Genomic DNA, 18,946 nt, shown 5'->3' with positions numbered 1-18,946 from the left:
TTAATAAATTTTAATATTTTTGTCAATACAAAATTGTATATTTCGATTCGTATTATCACTGTAATGATTCATTGTCAAACAAAAATTTTTGATTTCAATAAATAGAAAACAAATATCTATTATAACTAAAAATTTCAATAAACTAAAAATTAAATACATCTAAGTATGAAAACTTTTTCTATTATCAATATCAGTCACAATTCACATTATGACGTTTCATCTACTTATCGGTGTCACTACTCACTTAAGTGCCAGAAGCGAACAGCACCATCTTTTGAGTTTTTGCTATAATTTTGCGCATTGTTTTTTTCAAAAATTGTGAAATAAAAATATACTTAATATATGTTTAAATCGACATTCAGAAAATTAAGAAAATGGATTCTAGTATCGAAAAAAGAGTTGCCGAACTTAAAGCAAAAATAAAAAGTTTCCCAGACTTTCCAAAGGAGGGGATATTGTTTTGGTAAGACAGAAGACTTGATATCAAAAAGTTTAATTAAAGAAATGTCCACAACTTAGTCTCGTTACTTGTCATTTTTTCAGGGATATTTTCTCAGCTATCTCAGATGGTCACACATGTAAATTACTTCAAGGGTTATTAGTTGATGTTATAAAAGAAAAGTTTCCAGATGTAGAAGCAATTGTAGGTGTTGAATCAAGAGGATTCCTATTTTCATTCTCACTTAGCGCTGAACTCGGTGTCGGTTGTTTGCCAGTTAGAAAAAAAGGAAAATTACCTGGTGAAGTTATATCACATAAATATGAACTAGAATATGGATCTGTAAGTATTAATAAACATTATTTATTTTTGTTTAAAGTGTTAATAGAATGTTTTATTCATTGCCATAATACCAAAAACACGACGAAATTATTGAAAACAATTTGAAATCATAAAATATAATTTACATATAATATGTATTAAATAATAAAAAGTTAAGGTTATTCTTAACCTCAATATAATGTAGTTGCTAATAGCCTTATCTATTCACACAAAAATAATAACCTATACTTATAAAAAAATTATCAAAATAACTATTTAAATAAATATAATTAACTTTGGAACAACCTTTCAAAACTTTTGCTCTTTAATTCAAACTAATTTAAAAATGGAATATGTCACAAATGTATTTAATATGAAGAAAAATAATCATTTTTTATATTAACAGGATATTTTGGAAGTTCAGAAAAATGCTATTCGTCCTGGACTGAAATGTCTCATCATTGATGACCTCATGGCTACTGGAGGTTCGATCAAAGCAGCGACAACACTTCTAAAGAAATGTGGGGCCGATGTCGTTGGATGTTTAGTTGTTATAGAGCTGATGTCCTTGAATGGAAGGAAGAATAATCCCGATGTATCCGTACATTCCTTGATAACATATGATTGATTTCTAGAAACATATTTTATTTTAATATATTTTATATTTTTCATATACATATTTTTCCATATCATGTAATTACTGAATTTTTATGTAGGGATTTTTTTTTCTCTTTTATGATTAAAAACAATGGCTCAATTTTTAAACATTCTCACACTAAAGTTCAAAGGTTTTAAGGCTGTGTACATTTATAATGTTAATAAATAAATATTAATGAATAATAAGATTTTTGTTTTTATTTTAAGTGTTTTATGAGAATTAAGGAATATAATAATAACTGAATTTAGTAAGTTGTGAGAATACTTATCCACTGCTTACTACAATATTTTAATTATGTATATCAAAAATATAATTCTAAATATTATTATTACGGCTATGAACATCAAAAGACACTATTAAATACTAATACTATAGATTAATAGTTTATATGACATTTGTATTAAAATTCATATCTAATTATAATTTGCATATATTGTAAACATTTCTTATAGTATAAATAAATAGTCTAGACGAGTTTAAAGGAGGTAATAACAGATGGAGCTACTGTACATGTTCATATTTTTATGACTTCTGTTTCAATATACTGAAATATAAATTATACTATTAAGAAATGATGGTAATTTATGAAAAAAATATACGTCCCTTCTATTCACATTAAGTTTACAAAACAGGCATTTCATGTAGTTTAAGCTTATTTTTAATTTCTTACGAATAAAAATAACATTTATATTAAAAATGTGTTTATTAACATTTAAAAAATAAATTAAAAGTTGTACGAGTACGATTACAAATTATAAATTAATTCACATGTTATCACTTATTACATAATTTTTTTTTTTATCTATACGAATAAAAATTAACAAAAAAGGTTGTTCGTGAGCAGTTTTAATATGAATCGTCATTCATAATGATTTCACTGGCTGCCTCGGCATCGACAGATGGATATTCGGGAACATTTTCATCCAAATTATCGTTCATAATATTTTCCGAATCCGGATTCAAAACCCTTTTATCCATATCTTGGGAGTCAATCATATTGAATAGCGGAAAGTTATTTTCGTTGCCTATAATTAGTACGATTGGAAGTTTAAATCTCAATTCTTTACCTTCTGCTGAAACAATAATATCGTTTCCTTTTAACAACACAATACCGCTCGTGATTTTATCGTTTGACATTATATTCGTATCCGCACTAGTTTCGTTGTTCAAATCGAGATCTTCGTTGTTCAGTAAGTTTTCAGTATTTCGCGAGTTTCTGGTATTTTCTATAGCTTCGGTTATAACTACATCCGCCATGGTTGTTCCCTCGGTTACATCATCCGTATTCTCTTTGGCTTCGGTCGTGGTGTCAAACATTAAGTCCGACGCTAATCTCCGAACATATCTAGGATTATTGCTGAGTGTGGTTTCGACAGAGCCCATTGTAGTCTCTGTGCTGTCTGAGTAGAAGTTATCGCTGTAACTGGAGTTTTCTTCTGGGGGAACTAAATCTACGGTTTCATAGTTTGCTGAACTCTCGGATGAATTTTCGTTACTCTCGTCGCTTGAATCTTCCTCGTCATCTGTGCGACGGATTTGTCTCGGACCTTGTTCTTTTCTCTTGATGTACTCCAGTATGTCCATATTAGTGTAATTAGTTTTATTAATATCATTGTTGTTGGGTGCGGTATCCATGTTTTGATCTTCGATGACAATTTCAGTTGTTGCGTCAGATTCATTTTCCTCGTCTGTTTCCCGCGCCGGTCGTATTACATCGTCTGTGCTGGTTGTCGGATTATTTTCACTGCCTGTTTCTTCAGTTGTCGGAATATACTCCAAAGTGCCCTTGATCTCAAAATAATCCATTTCAGTGGTTGTTGTAATATCTTCTATAGTGTCCCCTTCAGATGCATGACGGGCAGGTCTCAGCAAATCAGAGTCCAAGTCAATCGGAGCTGAATCTTCACCCCCAGAACCCTCATTCTCTTCTGTCGTAGATTTGTCTTCAGGATCTGTTGTCGTAGTATATTCAGGGGTACTTTCATTCACAGCTTCTGTTTCACTCTCCGTTTGCTGTATATCACCGGTTTCTCTCGCAGGTCTAGATATATCAGAATCTTTCCCAATCGATGCAGGTATAACTTCAGAACTTTCTGACACACTGCTCTCTGGAGCCTCTGTTGTTTTAAAGTCTTTGTCCATACCATCTGGTATATCTGTCTGAGCGTTATTACTATCAGTCTTTGTGGGTGTTGAATATACTTCAATGTGGAATTCATAGCCTCTCAATACTGTGGGACTCTTAAGTTCTATTGTAACACTCTTTTCACCACTCCCGCCATCAACTATTTTCACGTCGCCATCTTTATCCGGCCTTAGGTCAGTAATATTAACCTTGCTTATGATTTCATTATCTGGTGCCATCACAGTAATATTTTCAATTTGTCTCCAAATCGCTGGACCCGCGTATCGCGTGTCTTCAAATATTTTTCTTCCCCCCTCTGAACCGATGGACACATCGTGATTTCTTACAAAAGAAACCAAAGACAACAACACTATTAGTTTGAAATGCATCTTCTGAGAGCTGAGCTGTGAATGACGCTGTTCGGAAATATGGTACTTATATAGTTAGAGATGTTTGAGGAAAATTTGTAGAATGAAACAGTTACAAGTCGCCTTCGTAATAAATATATATTTTTTCGAATAAATTATGTCCTTCCTAGAGGAAAATGAATGTACAGTCATTGACAGATCATACTCAGCATTGCTTCAAAATATCCAATGCTTTATAATCTGATTTATTGTTTTTTTTTTTGTTCTAATTAAAATAAACATTGTATTCCCCAGGAATAAACATTTCTTAAATATTCACCATATATACTATATTTACTATTATTTTTTTCATTTTGTTTGCATCCGTTAAACTATCTTCCAATGAAAGATGCTTCTAATACGATGACCTTGGGAAAAAATACTCGGATGACAGAAAAAAATATTTTTTAATGCTAAAAAACAAATATCGAGTTTATTATATCAAAGTATTCTCATAGTTTTATCACAAGTACATCGTTATCATGAGGTCTAAGTCGTGTTACGTGAGACGAATGAATATTAGGGGACACGTAACTTCCGAGATGTATCAGATCAAACATAAAACTGTCAAGGGCAATTATGTACTATATATTTTTAATACATATATATATATATTATTCTAAGACCTAGCCACTATTTTTGTCGTTATCCTATCGCTATAAAATCTCATGTCATAGATAAACATTGAAAGTTACTTAATATCTTGCAATATGCATATACTAGGTCCCAACTCCGACTTCGCACGGGCTCTGTGCATAAAACATAAAATAGCTTATTTAATTTTGATATTTATTAAACTTATATTAGGTATGATAACTTTCAAATGATACTCCCGTTTTAAATGATTTAAAAAGTAATTTACAGATACTGATGTAGGCTTGAAAACGAAGTAATTTATTTTGATAAATCTAATACCGTATTTATATAAATATTTTTAAAAGTTGTAAAATGGATATAGTATGTTATGCTTAAGGTAGACATATGCCACCGCGGAACATTCGGTACACTTATGCAAGATACACAATCCCACCACATATTATTTTGTTATATCTCAAAGACTTTAGACAGCGTTTTCGTTAAAAGCTCTCAGATGGCTCATGTTTTCCCGACATCTTCAACAAATATCGTTAATGTACACACAAGTAAATACAAAAATTTAACAAAATTTATACTAAAACCTTCCTCGAGAATCACGCTATCGAGGGGTGATAACTGTTTGATAATCGGTGCAGTAGTTTTTCCGGTTATCGCGAACAGACAAACAGACAGACACGCGACGAGAGACTTTGTTTTATAATATGTGTCGATGAAGTAATTTCAGAAAAATTCTTTTCGTATAAAAAGGGTTCTAGATACATTTTTACTTTAATAGGTAATTTATTTAAAAAGTGATTGGTTTATTTTATCTTTAAATTCTCACGAAGGTCATAAATAGGCGTCACATTTCGTTTAGATTTTTAGTCTGAGGTAACTACCGATATAGATTATAGTTATTAATTAGATTTAGTTCTATTAAACTCTACATTTGAAGCTCTGACCAGAAAGTAAATAATTAATAATAAATATTAAATATATTTATTATCTGTTATCCCAGCGTATATAAATAATAATCAAACCTTTATAAAAAATAATTTATTAAACGTAAAATTTTATATCAATAAAAATTATAATATATAATAACAAAACTATTTGCAATAATCAGGTTTGGAACACGGACATTTTTCCTTCATCTTAAGTCCCTTGGCCATTTGCTTCATAAACGGATGTATTTCGTCGCTGAAGAATGGCCTAGAAAATATATTTATTATCGATACAAGCTTCTCCTCGTGACTATCACTTCATAATAATTAGTAGGAGCGCAAAAATTAACAAAAAAATGTTTCTCAATTTTGAAAGTTACTTTTTCTTTACAAATAAATCCTTCTTGGAATAACGAAAATGTCGGTCCATGAACGTCTTGATAAAATTTAGGTCGTATTTAATTCTAGAATAACGAGTGTAATAAAAAACGAATTCTTTTGATCGGAGTCTAAATTTAAAAAAAAAAGTAATAGGAATCTCGTTAAGTTATTACGGAAGCAATTACTAACAACATTTTGCAAGGTTTCTAAATTATATTATTATTTCGGTTAAATTCAAATTAAGAGTAGAAAAATCACATTCGCATTGTTTTTTTTTTTGGTTATTTATATTTTATTGTACAATGTAACTCGGTAAACAAAATGAGTTAAACTTAATGTGTGGTTTAATTTCGTTGTAAAACTTTTTTCTATTTGAATTAATTGTGAGAACAATCAGAAAACATTTTTAAATAAAATTGTAACGCACTTTAATTAATAAAAAAATTTAAGCCTAAAAATAATATTAATCATTAAGAAATAAAATTAATAAGTACCAATCAGCTAAATACGTTCTATATTTGAATTTTGAAGTATAATCTATTTGTTACTAGTAGCGCCACGTGTGTTCAACACACGAGTTTTTCATATTAATTGCCAGGGATTATATTTACATCTCATTATATAATGCAGTAATCACATGTAAATACGAATAATTAAATATATATTGCATTATCATACTTGTATTCTTAAAATAGTATTTAATTAACAAGTAAGCGAATAAAAAATACTATATTTTTTAATACGATAGTTATACAACTATCATATGTCATTAACAGCATTGAAAAGTTTTTATATATATAAGATTCTAAATTTAAATATCTTTATTATACCTGCAAAGCATTCTATTTATTTCTTGTTGGTATTCTTCTGTGGCCAGTTGGCATTTCTTTATTTGTTCCAATTCTTCTTGACGTGCACGCTCCTGTATTATGTAAGGATGGGTACACATTAACAATAACGTAGTTGTATTGGTAACGAATTAAAACCTTCAAGGTGTATTGTTGCTTAAAAAACTTATGTGTATATATATATATATGTGTGTATAATATAATGACTTATGTAAGAGGTAAAATGAATAGGTTTAAGCGGTGTGATGTCTTTAGATTCATACGCTCAAGGTCAAAAGCGACGTATGTCTTTTAAAGTTGCGATAACCAAGTTCTTACAAACTAGAAAACTGATGATAAACAACGCTTAAGAATAACGCGTAGCGTGATCTATCTATATTTTTAAATTGTAATAAATAATCAGACACACGTCTATTCGTTTTGCTGACTCCATAGGTATTTTAAAATAAGAAATCTTATATCAAAGCCATACAAAATGCAAATTTAAAATACCTCTGTATACAGATGGCGCCAGTTTCTTTTATTTTCTATCATATAAAATAGCCAATTAATGAATAATTTTCATTAAAACATTAAACATGCAACAGTTATATTTTACCTGTATTTCGGACATTGTTGAAAAAATAGTACGATATGTTATCGTTGTTAGGATTGTTGTTACTATAATATAATGTTTATAAGAATGAGCAAAACAGCACATATCTTAGAGATACTTATGTTTCGACTTAACTGCTTTGAAATAATAAGATAGGGACACAGATGTATTCAAATTATGTGAATTATCATGAATTGACTCCCTCTGATTGAGATTCTGAAAGGAGTGAATGATTTTCAAATAAAATATACTCGTATTTGAGCCAAGGTAAAGTTTTCAACATAATCAAGTGAAGCCTCTAGTGTTATTACTGAGCCTGTTGACGTTTCAATACGAGCATCTTTTAAGTGACTTGACCCAACCAATCATTGTTCCAGACTTTCACAATACCTATTATTGTAATAAAGAGATTATCTACGTCTTTGAGGTCTGAATTAAGAGAAAATATTCTCGATGTAAAACATAGTAGTCAGGTTTAGATTGGGATGTGGTTCCAATTGGTTAGTATTGTCAGATTTGGAGCCAAGAACTGGCCAAAAGATCAAATCACCCCCTTCATATAATATATTATAGAGCCTTTTGTTATCATTTCTTAACACCATGAACCCTCGATAGTTTTAATACCAAATTCGTTACAGAAGCGAATGTTTTCGGAGCTGGGCAAACGGATCGTCTGTGCTGGTGGCGATCACGTAAGTGATTGAGCCGCAAGAAAAGCCTATGACGTTCCAGTATCGGAAGAAACTAGACTTATCTGATGTCTAATTTTACCACAGGTATAGTCTTTGCGGTGTAAATAAATTGGAACTGGAATACGATTGAACAGGCGAAAAAATGTTATTTTCACCAACTAGTTCAATCGTTTCAGGTTCCAGATAGCTCGAAAACCCTCTTTTTATTGGGACTAAAAGAAGATTGTAAGTTAGTTGCTAGATTATTCCACAAACTCGAGGATCCCTGTTTTTGAGATGGCTGAAAAGAAAATTTATCGAGACCATTGCCAAATTGCCTTAGATAACCTCGTCGAAACCTCAAATAGTCATAACAGACACGTTTATCTTTAAAGAAAGATTTCAGTTGAGATTTCTTAGATTTTATTCTGAAAACAGTCATCCGATTGTGTACTTGCACTTTCTTTAGTAATTTAATATTTTAAGGTTTTAATTTAAACTCACAATTTTATGTATTGAAAAACTAATTTACCTCTTTTTTGTAGAGCAATTTTTAATAGACTCAATATTAACAAAGTTTCTGTAATTGGGGGTATTTTATAAATACCTTTGCTATAAATCTCCTCTGGGATTTTTCTTACGAGTAATTTCTTCCCAAATTAATTAAGTCCCCTTGTCTACCAGAACCTATTCCTATCCCGCTGCAGCTGAAATCTTTTGACACTAGTGATTCCATCCTAAGTAGCGAATTTTGATTAAGAGATTCTCTTTACTCAATCGCCACATTGATAAGAAGCTATTAAATTTACGTAATTCTGTATTTTGATCAAGCAAGCAAGCTTTTATTAATGGAGTATATGTTCGTTTTAGTGAATAGGACATTTATATAAAATTACTGTTTCAAATCCTGCTAATTCGTCATAAACGGACAGTTCTACGAATCCGGGGGTAGATATATATTTCTTTTAGGCGCAACAAAATTTAATACCACATCAATCATCGCAATTGAATAACTCAATTAATTTTTGAATGTACATATCTTATCGTTTGCTTTAGAAAAAACCGCGACTTTCACTGTGGTTGCAAATTTCAGATAGTACCTATATTTAGTTAATTTAGTTATTAATCAATGCGACTATCCTAATTTAAATCGTTTAAAACTTCTTTATTACTGTCTAGTTTCAAATTTCCCTTTTCATTGATCTTCATTATAAGATACATATGTGTGTTAAAGAGGCACCTCGTTGATATAAAAATGGCAACACTTTTATAATATCACACCATTGTTAAGTAATTCAGCGTTTAATCTTCAGACTAGTGGAATGCGCGAAAAATACTTCAAATATGAAGAATAGTAATCATTGATGGTGATGAATTGAGTGTGTATATAATTATGTTAAAGAAAGTGGCGCCATCTATACAGAGAGGTAGACGATATTTGATAATACAAGTCAGAAAGATATTTGCTTGACTAAACTTGAGTTCAAGGTAAATACGGATATTGGAACGAAAAAGATAATATAAAATTAAATAATAATAATAATAATGAACCTTTAACATCTTGTTGTATTCTATTTGGTCTAATAGATTCCTTTGGTGTTCTTTTCTTTTCTGTGCGTCTGTTACTTGTTTATGGTCAACCAACTGTTGCAGCTGTCCGAACAGCTGTCTATGGTACTCGTCTTGTTCAGCAATCTTCTGTTTCAACTTCTCCCTAGCTTCCTGACGCTCTTTTATTTGATCCACCATCGCTTCACGAACTTCCTGTAAGTTTATGGGTTGGATTTTTCTTAAAAAGTAATTGGACAAATTCTTATTTGATTAATGTAATGTAAACGTTACTTATATACTAATATAATTGTAATGGATAGTTCTGGCATATAATATCTACGTTAAAATTTGATTTGACCATATCTATACTATGCGTTTTCATACTTTTTTCTCAACTCATCAAATTTCAAATGGGACATCAAAATAAGGGACATAAAAGGTTGTTAAAAGAAACAATATCGAAACTAAAGAACTCACTTTTTAGAGCGTTATATGAATAATTTTTGGTTCATTAACAACGGCGCCATGTTTTATATTTTGACAAATTAAAACTGCCAAATTGACAGTTATAACTTATAAGCTGTCAAATGTCACGATGTAAGTCGACGATAAACAAATTCGTTTCACGTGTTATGAGAGTACAACGACTCTGAACGTGATTATATTCGGTGTTAAAGTGGTGCATCAGTTCCTTGTTGTTCTTTTCCGTATTTCCTCATCTACTTTTGTCTCAGTTCCAGTTCGTGTCAGTGTATACTGCGGTGATGAATCACGCGCTTCTAAGGTCGTTCGTCATTTTCCTTGGTACAACAAATACTGTTTTGTTTTTATACTAGCATCATTGATAAGCATCAAATAAGTTTATGAGTACTCATCGGATAATCTATCCACCTAACAGCTTGCATTGATTTCAATAATGTCGTGGTTGTAAGCAATGACATTTATTTGGAAATGTTGTTTAAAATTGACGGATAAAGTTAATTTTACATCGATATGCCAAGAAACTGTTTACAAGATAAGGTGTATTAAATATACATCTCATTAAGTACTTATTGCTAGACTTGGTTTGACCTTGATTACTTCGTCGGAATAACAAGTCAGTATAAATGCATCTTCACCTAATATACGCGTATGTAATCTCGATTCTGTTTTTGTTATTGTCTGAATTTTAGTGTTACATTATATATAAATCAATTAAAATTGTGAAAATAATATAATATCAATCGATCAGTTATTTTATAGGAAAACAATTTATTTATTGGCCTTAATCAAGCATCAAGGATTTCTCTAACATCTCTTACGAAATGAGGATGTTTTGTAGTTTTTATAAAAATATCTGAAAGGCAAAAGACAATAAGTACTTAGAGGTCATATCTATTAAAATTATAATCGTGCAGTAAGAAGGTTGGCATTTTAGTGATCCAACGACCTAAATAATTACAGTGATATCAAATTTACTGTCAAAAGTTTTACTCAACTTTAAAAACATTACGAACAATAGAAACTTTCAACATTAAATTTAATAATATATGTTGCGTGCGTATGATGTCAGCGTCTGTCAAAAACCCTGGCAGTGCGATATTAATTTTGATATTTGAATATCGGAATTTAATTGAAGGAGTTTTAGCGATACTAATATTTGTTCGAACTGATAACATCTTTTTGAAGTCGGTTAAAAAGTTAGGTTTCATAAAAATACCTACCATAAGTAAATTCCCAAATTATAGGTTTAGAAATTATACGGGACAAACAGGCCGCATAGAAAAAAAAAACATACCGAAATATTTTTTTTTTATTCAGGTGCTAAGTTCAATCAACGATCTTTATCATAAGTAGGTTATACTCGAGTTATCTCCAAATGTTTTTTTGTAAACTTCTCAATAAAATGATGATTTTGAAAACTTTAGTTAACAGAAAATCTTATATATTTTTTCGAGAATTTTCTTTAAAGGCAATTAATTAGGTTAAGGAAAAAAAAAGTTCTTGTTTTATATCTGACGTTAAGTAATATTATTATAGACATGAGCTTATTACATTGAGTATGTTTAAAAGAAATAAGTGTTATTTTTTTTTGCATTACTTTGTCTGCTATTTTTCTGTCAAAAAAAAAAAAATTAAAAAAAATGTCCAACATCACTAAAAGCTTTGAAAATAAGAGACAGTAATTCATGTTTACAAGAAATGCTCCAAAATATGTTCGAACTGAGTAAAATATTAAAAATAGTCGCTTTCACAATAGTTATCTATACTACAAAGTTTCGTAGCCAACATAAACGACGTGTATAATAAAATATGAAAGATAATTTCAAAATAGGTTTTTCAAATAAAGTATTTTACACGTTCGACTGAATGTAGTGCTAGTTCGAGGAGGTAACTTTTCATGTGTCGTCTAAGATATTTATAATCGTTAAAAAAATTAATACAGACGTCCACCAAGTACGAAATATGGTTACCGGATTCATAAACGAAATAATTTCGGATATAAATCATAAAAGTAGAGAAAAGAGGTTTTAGAATTAAGAAAAAAAACATCAAAACGGTTTAAGAATTGTTTTAACTAAAATAATAAACGCATTTTCGAAAAAAGTACTTCGAAAATTTATATCTTAGAATAATTCGAATTTCTGAACGTTAATATTGTTGAAAAAAATTTGTAATGTATTCAAACCGCTCTTGTAATTTTTTATAATTGGAAATCACTTTATTTATTCGTCCCGATATGGTCCGAGCTATCTTAAGATATATCTTGTGGAATATTCATTAGTTAACCCGAACAGAGGAATCATGTAAGACTAACGGTCGACGGTAGATTCAGTTATGTTGATATATTTTTATCTTTTACGTTAACTCGGATACAGTATTACTACACCTGTCACTGCGAGAACCATATTTATGTAGTCCAAGTAATTCTATTCATGGCCTATTAATGTAACATCCTGTATAATTACCTTATTAGTCTTCTGCGCCCAACTAAGGTATTCGCATCTCTTACTATCCATATACTCCTGTCTCCTTCTCGCTTCTTCTGCTAAGGGAGCCTCACTAGTCTTCTCCCACTCAGCGTACTGCTTCTTTAGTTCTATGATATTCTTGTTGCATATATCTAGTTCTCTCTGAAATATTTTAAATCCGTTCAAAAGTTATTTAAATTTGTGGACTGAATGACTGCAACATTTCAAAAACGCTATTTAACCTAGCAGTAATCCGAAAAATATTAGTTTCGAAAGTCTTACATCTCATATACCTAGGAGTTATAGAAATATCTTCAATTGTTTGTTTTTTTTTTGTGTACATAAATTATCGGTCGATGCAAAAGAGATACCAAAAAAAAAATCATCTAAACAAGATCATAAGTAATAATACTTTCTACTAGTGTCCATAGGTCATCTTTTATGATTTGCCCGCCGAGTAAACGTCAAATACTATAAGATACAAGAGATCTCACCTCTTTTCTCTTTCTCAACTCCATCATCTCAATCTCTTTCTCTCTTCCTTGTCCCGCGAGTGCGTCCCACGTGTCATTAACTTTCTTTTCTTGTTCTTTCATATCAGCTTGTAGCTGTTGCTTCTCCTCAATCATCTTCTTTCTTTCTACAGCTGTTTCTTTCCTCCTCTCTGCCGCTTGACGTTCAGCTAAAATTATTTATTCATTTAAATCTACCGTTCATTACAAATTATTGGTAAATTCTCTTGATATAAATATATTCATTCACACGGATATTAGAATTCAGTTTATAATTATACAATTTTCAGAGATTTTCGCGATTACACTCCCAAAAAAAAAAATTAAAATATAACACGTGTATTTTCATTTCAAATTGCTCCCGGCGTTTAACGACTTATCACGTAACCGTGATCAAGGAAAGAAAAAATTTAAACTACTGTCAGGTAATCTAGTTTTTTGTCATCTACCTCCAAAAACTTCTCAATTTTCTAGCGTGCAACTCTGAAGGCACGCAGAATATCCTAAATATTTAAAGGTTAAGAGAGGTTATGTCCAATAAACATAGCTTTAGTCCAAATGGACTAAAGAAGAATCAGATGAAAAAGAGACAGATAATAGGTGTATATCTAATATATTTCGTTCCTTCTTACCTTCCTGCTCTTTCCTTATATCTTCATCCCAGATAGCTTTGAATCTCTTGGCTTCTTGTATCAGCATCTCCCTTTCCTTCTCTCTCTGTATTCTTCTTTGCTCCAGCTGATAATCTGTATATTCTTTACAGTCAAGGTCTCTTCTTAAACGTTCGATGGCATCTTGTTCCATTCTAGCAGCCTGTTAATGATCAAAGAAAACATATTACGTAACTTACGAAGTAAACTATCATTTTTCTGGTCGTAATTTTTTTAAACAATGTCTAAATTTAAAAAGGTCATATTAATTATAATGAACTTGCATATAATAAAGATAGCCTACACAGCGTCAGGATCAAATAAAAATATTTTAGTTGTTACCAAAGAGAAAAGAACTTATGGATTAGTAAAATATTTGTGTAATTGACTGTATATTGTAAGGATAATTAGGGTTTATTTTGTATTTAGGAAGTAGAAACGACACCTTACAAAAATTATAAAAGTGAAGGTGGATCATAGGACAAGGCATTTGCTAGTTGGCTTTCGTACGGAAAGGTTCTCGTAAGATGTCGGCTCTATTTGCAGTGAGTAGTTTTCAGTGTACCCACATTCGATGGATTAATGTTATGTGACTAATGCCTGTTTGTTAATTACGAATATTGACATCGCACTATTATTTGTTCTTAATTTAAAATTAAATTTATAACATAACAATAAATAGTTGTAATTTGTTGTACTCAATTATTTTGTTAATAAAATTCGTCTTCTAAACCTAAAAATATAGTACTTAATGTGACTTGTGTTTACCAAAGCGTCGGCCTCCCTCATGGCGACCTCGTGCCACATTTTGTCGAGTTCAATTTCAGCCATTTTCCTCGCTTGCTTCTCTCGCATTTGATACAATTGTATTTCCTCAGCTTCCTTGGCTCGGAGTTTGTATATACAGGGGAGGACGTGCACGCATTTGGATCTTTGAAAAAATTGTTTATGAAGAACATAATCGAACATTAAACAATACAATGAAGTGATGCAAATATATTAGACCGGTGATGTAACTCGCTACATGGCTATAGTCACATGTTAAAACTATTGAATGTGTATAAGTAATTATTGAAGTGAAAATTCATATGCGACTCTCAACAAGGTTTACACTGAGGGGGAGAGAGAGACAGATATGTAAATGTAGAAAGTAGGAGAGAGAGAATGAGTCGGTAGATTCCAAGCGCATGCGCATGAAATTATCTTAAATATGTACTTGCTGCTCTACATTAACATTTACATTTATTTATAAAACTCATTATTTTCTCCGTTTGACGTGACACATATAATATTAAATAGGGAAGTTTTTTTATTTTGAAATTTAGTGAATGAGAATTGTTTACAATTACGAAGTATCACTTCTCCCGCGCGGAGAGACTCCACGCACTATTTTTCATTTCAATATGTTTTAATTTATGCTATTATAAAATAAAAAAGACTTTATTGAAATAAATAACGTGAAAGCAAGAGACAAACACGTTTAAACATTATATAATGTTAGTCCATAGATACGAACAAAGTGCGGCAGTGACCACTAACAGAGGTGTATCCTTATATTTCTCCTCGTGCTCCTTCTTTCGTTTCTCCAACAAGTACTGCAGCCGGTTCATCTTGTCGTTCCACACAGCCTCCGCGCCAGCCTGGGCCTGTTCCACGAACTTGCGAATGTTGTCTTCTTCCTCTCGCTGGTATAAATCTATTAGTCTTTTGGATAAAGCATTCGTTTCAAATCAAAACCAATTTGCTAAAAAAAAATTTTTTTCAGGATGGTGTTTTAATATAGGTAACTATCGTATGAAAATGATAACTTCCGGCTTAAATTAACGGGTCACGAGATGATAACTACAAACCTTTATTCAAGTTATTTATTGTCTTGTCTTATATATAGAGTTTGAAGGATTCATCTCGTTTTTTTGTTGACACTGATCATAACATAAAAAATAGTCGAGAGATATTACAATATTTTGTAATATATTTTTTTCAACCAAACTTTTTCGTTTCAGAGATCAACATTTATTTTTTATCTGTCAAGCAGTAACAACCACAGCAAAAAAAAATGTTTTATTTTATATACAATTCAAATTAACGACATGGTTTCTTGTGTTATGATGAATACTCAAAGTAATTTAAATAGTCTTAGTTGTAATTTTTGAAAATATTGCAAATTTACTATGAAAAAAAATAAATGAATTTCGTAACCTTTTCCTTTTTTCCTTCAAATCATCTTCATATGACGCCATGCAGAGATCCACGCGACGCGCCACGTTGTTTATTAGAGATCTGTGGCACAACAATATTTTTATCTTTCAATATATATATCGTATTAAATAAATGTACTTAAAAAGTATGCCTAAAAAAATATTTCAAACAAAATTATTCTCTTATAATCTTAATTTGAACTTAGTCGTTTTTAATTTAAAACTTAATGTATTTTTTTTTCTGATACATATTTTTAGTCATGGTAATATCATTTAAATTTAACCTTTTAATAAAAAAACTTGCTGGTCGTAGCTTAGAGCGACAAAAAGAAAGGCAGAAGAAGTAAAATACGTAAGTGTACTTTTTAGTATAACACTTTTTACACGCAGAACTCTCACGAATATTGAATTAATAATTGCTTAAAATAAGAAAATATTTAGAGTCGGATAAAACCTCAAAATTCTGTAATGACGGAAGTTGCTAGCTACACGCAATTGTATGCAACTTGACAATTCCTAAATGACATAGATTAAAAGTCGTAACGAACCGCATTTTTTTTTTAATTTTATTGGAGTCATGGAAAATAGCAAAGTATTTCTAAGCAAAAAAATCCTTAGTAAATTTAAAAAACAATTTCTTACAAACTGAATCAATAATGCGAGTGAACACACATTCACGTTTATTTTCTCATTACTTGGGCTTTATTGTGATTGACTTATTCCGAAAAGCATTTAAATACAATTGGCATAACATTGTCAGATCATTACAATGTATTACCTTCGATCACATCTTATAAAGAAGTCACTGTTTTGTTGATCTTTGAGTTCTTTTAACTTATTTTCAGCGCCTTTTCTTTGGTCCTCCTCTAGAGCTCGGAGTTTTTTCACGAATTTCACGTAGCGAAATGTGGAATTCAGAACTCTTGACGTCTAATAAGTCAACATTGTTAGATAGTCGGGAATGTTATCGCTAGGACTAAATCTTTTGAAAGAAAATATGAAGAAAGTGCCGTCACATGAAGAATTTTAAAGAATTATAATCGTGGATTTGAATAAGAGTTTTTAATATTTTAATAACAACTATCACAGTGTGATCTCATTATATTTTTTGACGGAACTGGGCACTGCGTAAACGTGTTCCGTCTTGCATTTCATGAGATTTACGTTATCGAAACTGACGTCCTATGCCAGTAACATAGTCAAGTAGTTACAGCGGACTCCAAGCATCAAGAGACATAAGTACCAGCTAATTTTGGAAATCGGTTTATAAGAAAGAACTACCATTTGATAAAGGATTGTTTTAACTTTAATTTAAGTATTTTTTATAATATTATATTTCTCACATAATAACAATCAGGAGCTCCTCTAGGTCCGGGGCCATCTTTAGGTATTTTCTGCCGCGGTGGTTGAGGCGGTTGCACGAATTTGGACATTTTATGATGTATTTATAAACTAATATTAAAAATAACAGTAAAACAACTTGGGCTTTGATTTCAGTTTCGAGTGACGTTTTATGGATTAAGATTAAAAAAATATATGACAAGCAAAAAGGATTTATGTTATTTATTTTCCTACCTTTCGTTTGTATAGTCACACTGACTACATACCAAGCGTTTAAAGTTTTAATTCATAAATTTTCTGACGATAATGTACAAGTCGCGATCTCCGTGCTGTACTAATTATAATATACTATAATCCTTAGAATTATTTTCTATGAATGATTATAATACTGAGCCATTGTTATTTTGTAATGGCAACATTAAAGTATCATCCTATATTTGAAAACTATAAAATGGCTTCAGCCGTTCTGCAGGACATTACTGGAAGTAACTCTGAACATTGAAAACAAATCTTAAACTGTACCTCGGACGACAGTATCTCCGTGAGTTTTCGTATGATATACTGAAGACGTTCCGTATGCAACGTGATTTTGGAAACTTCTGGTAAGATACAGATTTCAATGTGATTTTCAAAATATATAGTTAAGTTTATGTTATGTATTAGTCATACTTTTTTTTTTGTTAACGCGGTGAAAGGTTTTATACCTACCCCTCCGTCCAGGGGAGACGGAGGATCTTATGTGGGATTCACGGGCCAGAAGGGCCCACGGTACCCACTAAAACACCAGCGATCACTCTCCTCACCGCCTGGTGGATCGACGCAGGAATCTCTCAAGGCATGCATCCGCGACGATCCGGCGGCAGGCCGCGAACGGCCACCTCCCCCCGAGGGCCCACTCCACGTGACAAGGAGCGTCCTCCCGCCTGGCGGGCTTGCTTAATCGCGAGAGGGTTAACCCCTTACCTCTCCCACCCAAGCCCACGCGGCCAGTCTCCAACTATCCACCGCCGAGCGCAAGCGTCCAACGGCAGACAGAGCGGAGACCGGCCATCAAGCGACCCGGACCTCCGAAGAGGCCTGAGTTTCCGTTCACCGCATTCAGCGGCGAACCCCCCCCTCGTAACTGATTGCACCGGTTACCCGGTGGGCGATGGGGTCGTCACGTCCCGACGCCAAACGCGGCAGCCGTGGACGGCAGCCTCCTCCATGGGCTGACCCCCAGCCCTGGACCAAGACCCCACAATGAGGTCAAGGTCCTCCCCCCCGTGACTGATTGCACTGGTTACCCGATGGGCGATGGGGTCGTCACATCCCGACACCAAAATGTATTAGTTATACTTGCTCGGTATTGTTAAAATAATATGATGTCAAGTGTAATGTAGGTAGATTAATTTATTTGTATTTGTCTCTGTCAGTCAGTTTGCTACTTAGCAGAATACAGACGACGAATTTAATATAGTTTCATTGAATACTACAGTTTATAAAACATAATTTTGCAATATTTCCTGGGGGCTTTTTTAAAAAGTTCAGTATTGCAATATAAGTTGAGATCATACAAGCAATAAATTTATTTGTGTGCTATTTGTATATATTTTTTTTGTGAGACTGTGTTTTCAAAGTTAAAATTAAGTAGGTGCTTCGCTTCTAACATTTATAGTATATTTTATTAAATAAAAAACAATAATATAGATTCGTTTTAATAATAGTTCGTAACAAATAACACAACATACAAAGGAAATTAAACATATGAATACCCGTCTTATTAATCGAGATAAGAA

General features: G+C 31.9%; 4 protein-coding genes across 4 annotated transcripts; 2 read left to right on the top strand and 2 right to left on the bottom strand.

Annotated features, from left to right (window-relative positions):
- Positions 1 to 231: 231 nt before the first annotated feature.
- On the top strand, positions 232 to 1,605 carry LOC116773665 (adenine phosphoribosyltransferase). Its single transcript, XM_032666164.2, has 3 exons — positions 232 to 463; positions 544 to 781; positions 1,167 to 1,605. Exons 1-3 carry the CDS (start codon positions 375 to 377, stop codon positions 1,386 to 1,388), a joined length of 549 nt encoding a protein of 182 aa, XP_032522055.2. The 5' UTR covers positions 232 to 374; the 3' UTR covers positions 1,389 to 1,605.
- Positions 1,606 to 2,102: 497 nt separating this feature from the next.
- On the bottom strand, positions 2,103 to 4,001 carry LOC116773588 (uncharacterized). The gene has a single exon (XM_032666071.2). The coding sequence runs from the start codon at positions 3,930 to 3,932 to the stop codon at positions 2,265 to 2,267; it is 1,668 nt and encodes a 555-aa protein (XP_032521962.2). The 5' UTR covers positions 3,933 to 4,001; the 3' UTR covers positions 2,103 to 2,264.
- Positions 4,002 to 5,567: 1,566 nt separating this feature from the next.
- LOC116773407 (golgin subfamily A member 6-like protein 22) lies at positions 5,568 to 17,260 on the bottom strand. Its single transcript, XM_061528865.1, has 11 exons — positions 17,171 to 17,260; positions 16,606 to 16,757; positions 15,829 to 15,909; positions 15,169 to 15,333; positions 14,398 to 14,560; positions 13,612 to 13,792; positions 12,962 to 13,149; positions 12,465 to 12,629; positions 9,517 to 9,729; positions 6,682 to 6,773; positions 5,568 to 5,738 (listed from the first exon to the last, which is right to left on the bottom strand). The coding sequence occupies exons 1-11, from the start codon at positions 17,258 to 17,260 to the stop codon at positions 5,636 to 5,638; spliced, it is 1,593 nt and encodes a 530-aa protein (XP_061384849.1). The 3' UTR covers positions 5,568 to 5,635.
- On the top strand, positions 9,981 to 18,749 carry LOC133320423 (uncharacterized). Its single transcript, XM_061528866.1, has 3 exons — positions 9,981 to 10,320; positions 17,641 to 17,770; positions 17,864 to 18,749. Exons 2-3 carry the CDS (start codon positions 17,745 to 17,747, stop codon positions 18,381 to 18,383), a joined length of 546 nt encoding a protein of 181 aa, XP_061384850.1. The 5' UTR covers positions 9,981 to 10,320; positions 17,641 to 17,744; the 3' UTR covers positions 18,384 to 18,749.
- The last annotated feature ends 197 nt before the right edge of the window (positions 18,750 to 18,946 follow it).

Source organism: Danaus plexippus (assembly GCF_018135715.1).
Source record: "Danaus plexippus chromosome 22 unlocalized genomic scaffold, MEX_DaPlex mxdp_33, whole genome shotgun sequence".
In the NCBI taxonomy this organism is placed as follows: Eukaryota; Metazoa; Arthropoda; class Insecta; order Lepidoptera; family Nymphalidae; genus Danaus; species Danaus plexippus.
The sequence above is the reverse complement of the archived record's forward strand: the minus strand, read 5'-3'. Positions and strand labels throughout refer to the sequence as shown.

Bases quoted from the DNA above. Each gene is read 5' to 3' on its own strand.
- LOC116773665 (XM_032666164.2), top strand. From the start codon at position 375: ATGGATTCTAGTATCGAAAAAAGAGTTGCCGAACTTAAAGCAAAAATA. The intron at 464-543 runs GTAAGACAGAAG...TCATTTTTTCAG, and splicing joins AAGGAGGGGATATTGTTTTG to GGATATTTTCTCAGCTATCT. The intron at 782-1,166 runs GTAAGTATTAAT...TTATATTAACAG, and splicing joins ATGAACTAGAATATGGATCT to GATATTTTGGAAGTTCAGAA.
- LOC133320423 (XM_061528866.1), top strand. From the start codon at position 17,745: ATGCAACGTGATTTTGGAAACTTCTG. The intron at 17,771-17,863 runs GTAAGATACAGA...ACGCGGTGAAAG, and splicing joins CGTGATTTTGGAAACTTCTG to GTTTTATACCTACCCCTCCG.
- LOC116773407 (XM_061528865.1), bottom strand. From the start codon at position 17,260: ATGTCCAAATTCGTGCAACCGCCTCAACCACCGCGGCAGAAAATACCT. The intron at 12,630-12,961 runs GTGAGATCTCTT...AAAATATTTCAG, and splicing joins AGTTGAGAAAGAGAAAAGAG to AGAGAACTAGATATATGCAA. The intron at 5,739-6,681 runs GTATAATAAAGA...TATATTTTCTAG, and splicing joins ATAAATAGAATGCTTTGCAG to GCCATTCTTCAGCGACGAAA.
- LOC116773588 (XM_032666071.2), bottom strand. From the start codon at position 3,932: ATGCATTTCAAACTAATAGTGTTGTTGTCTTTGGTTTCTTTTGTAAGA.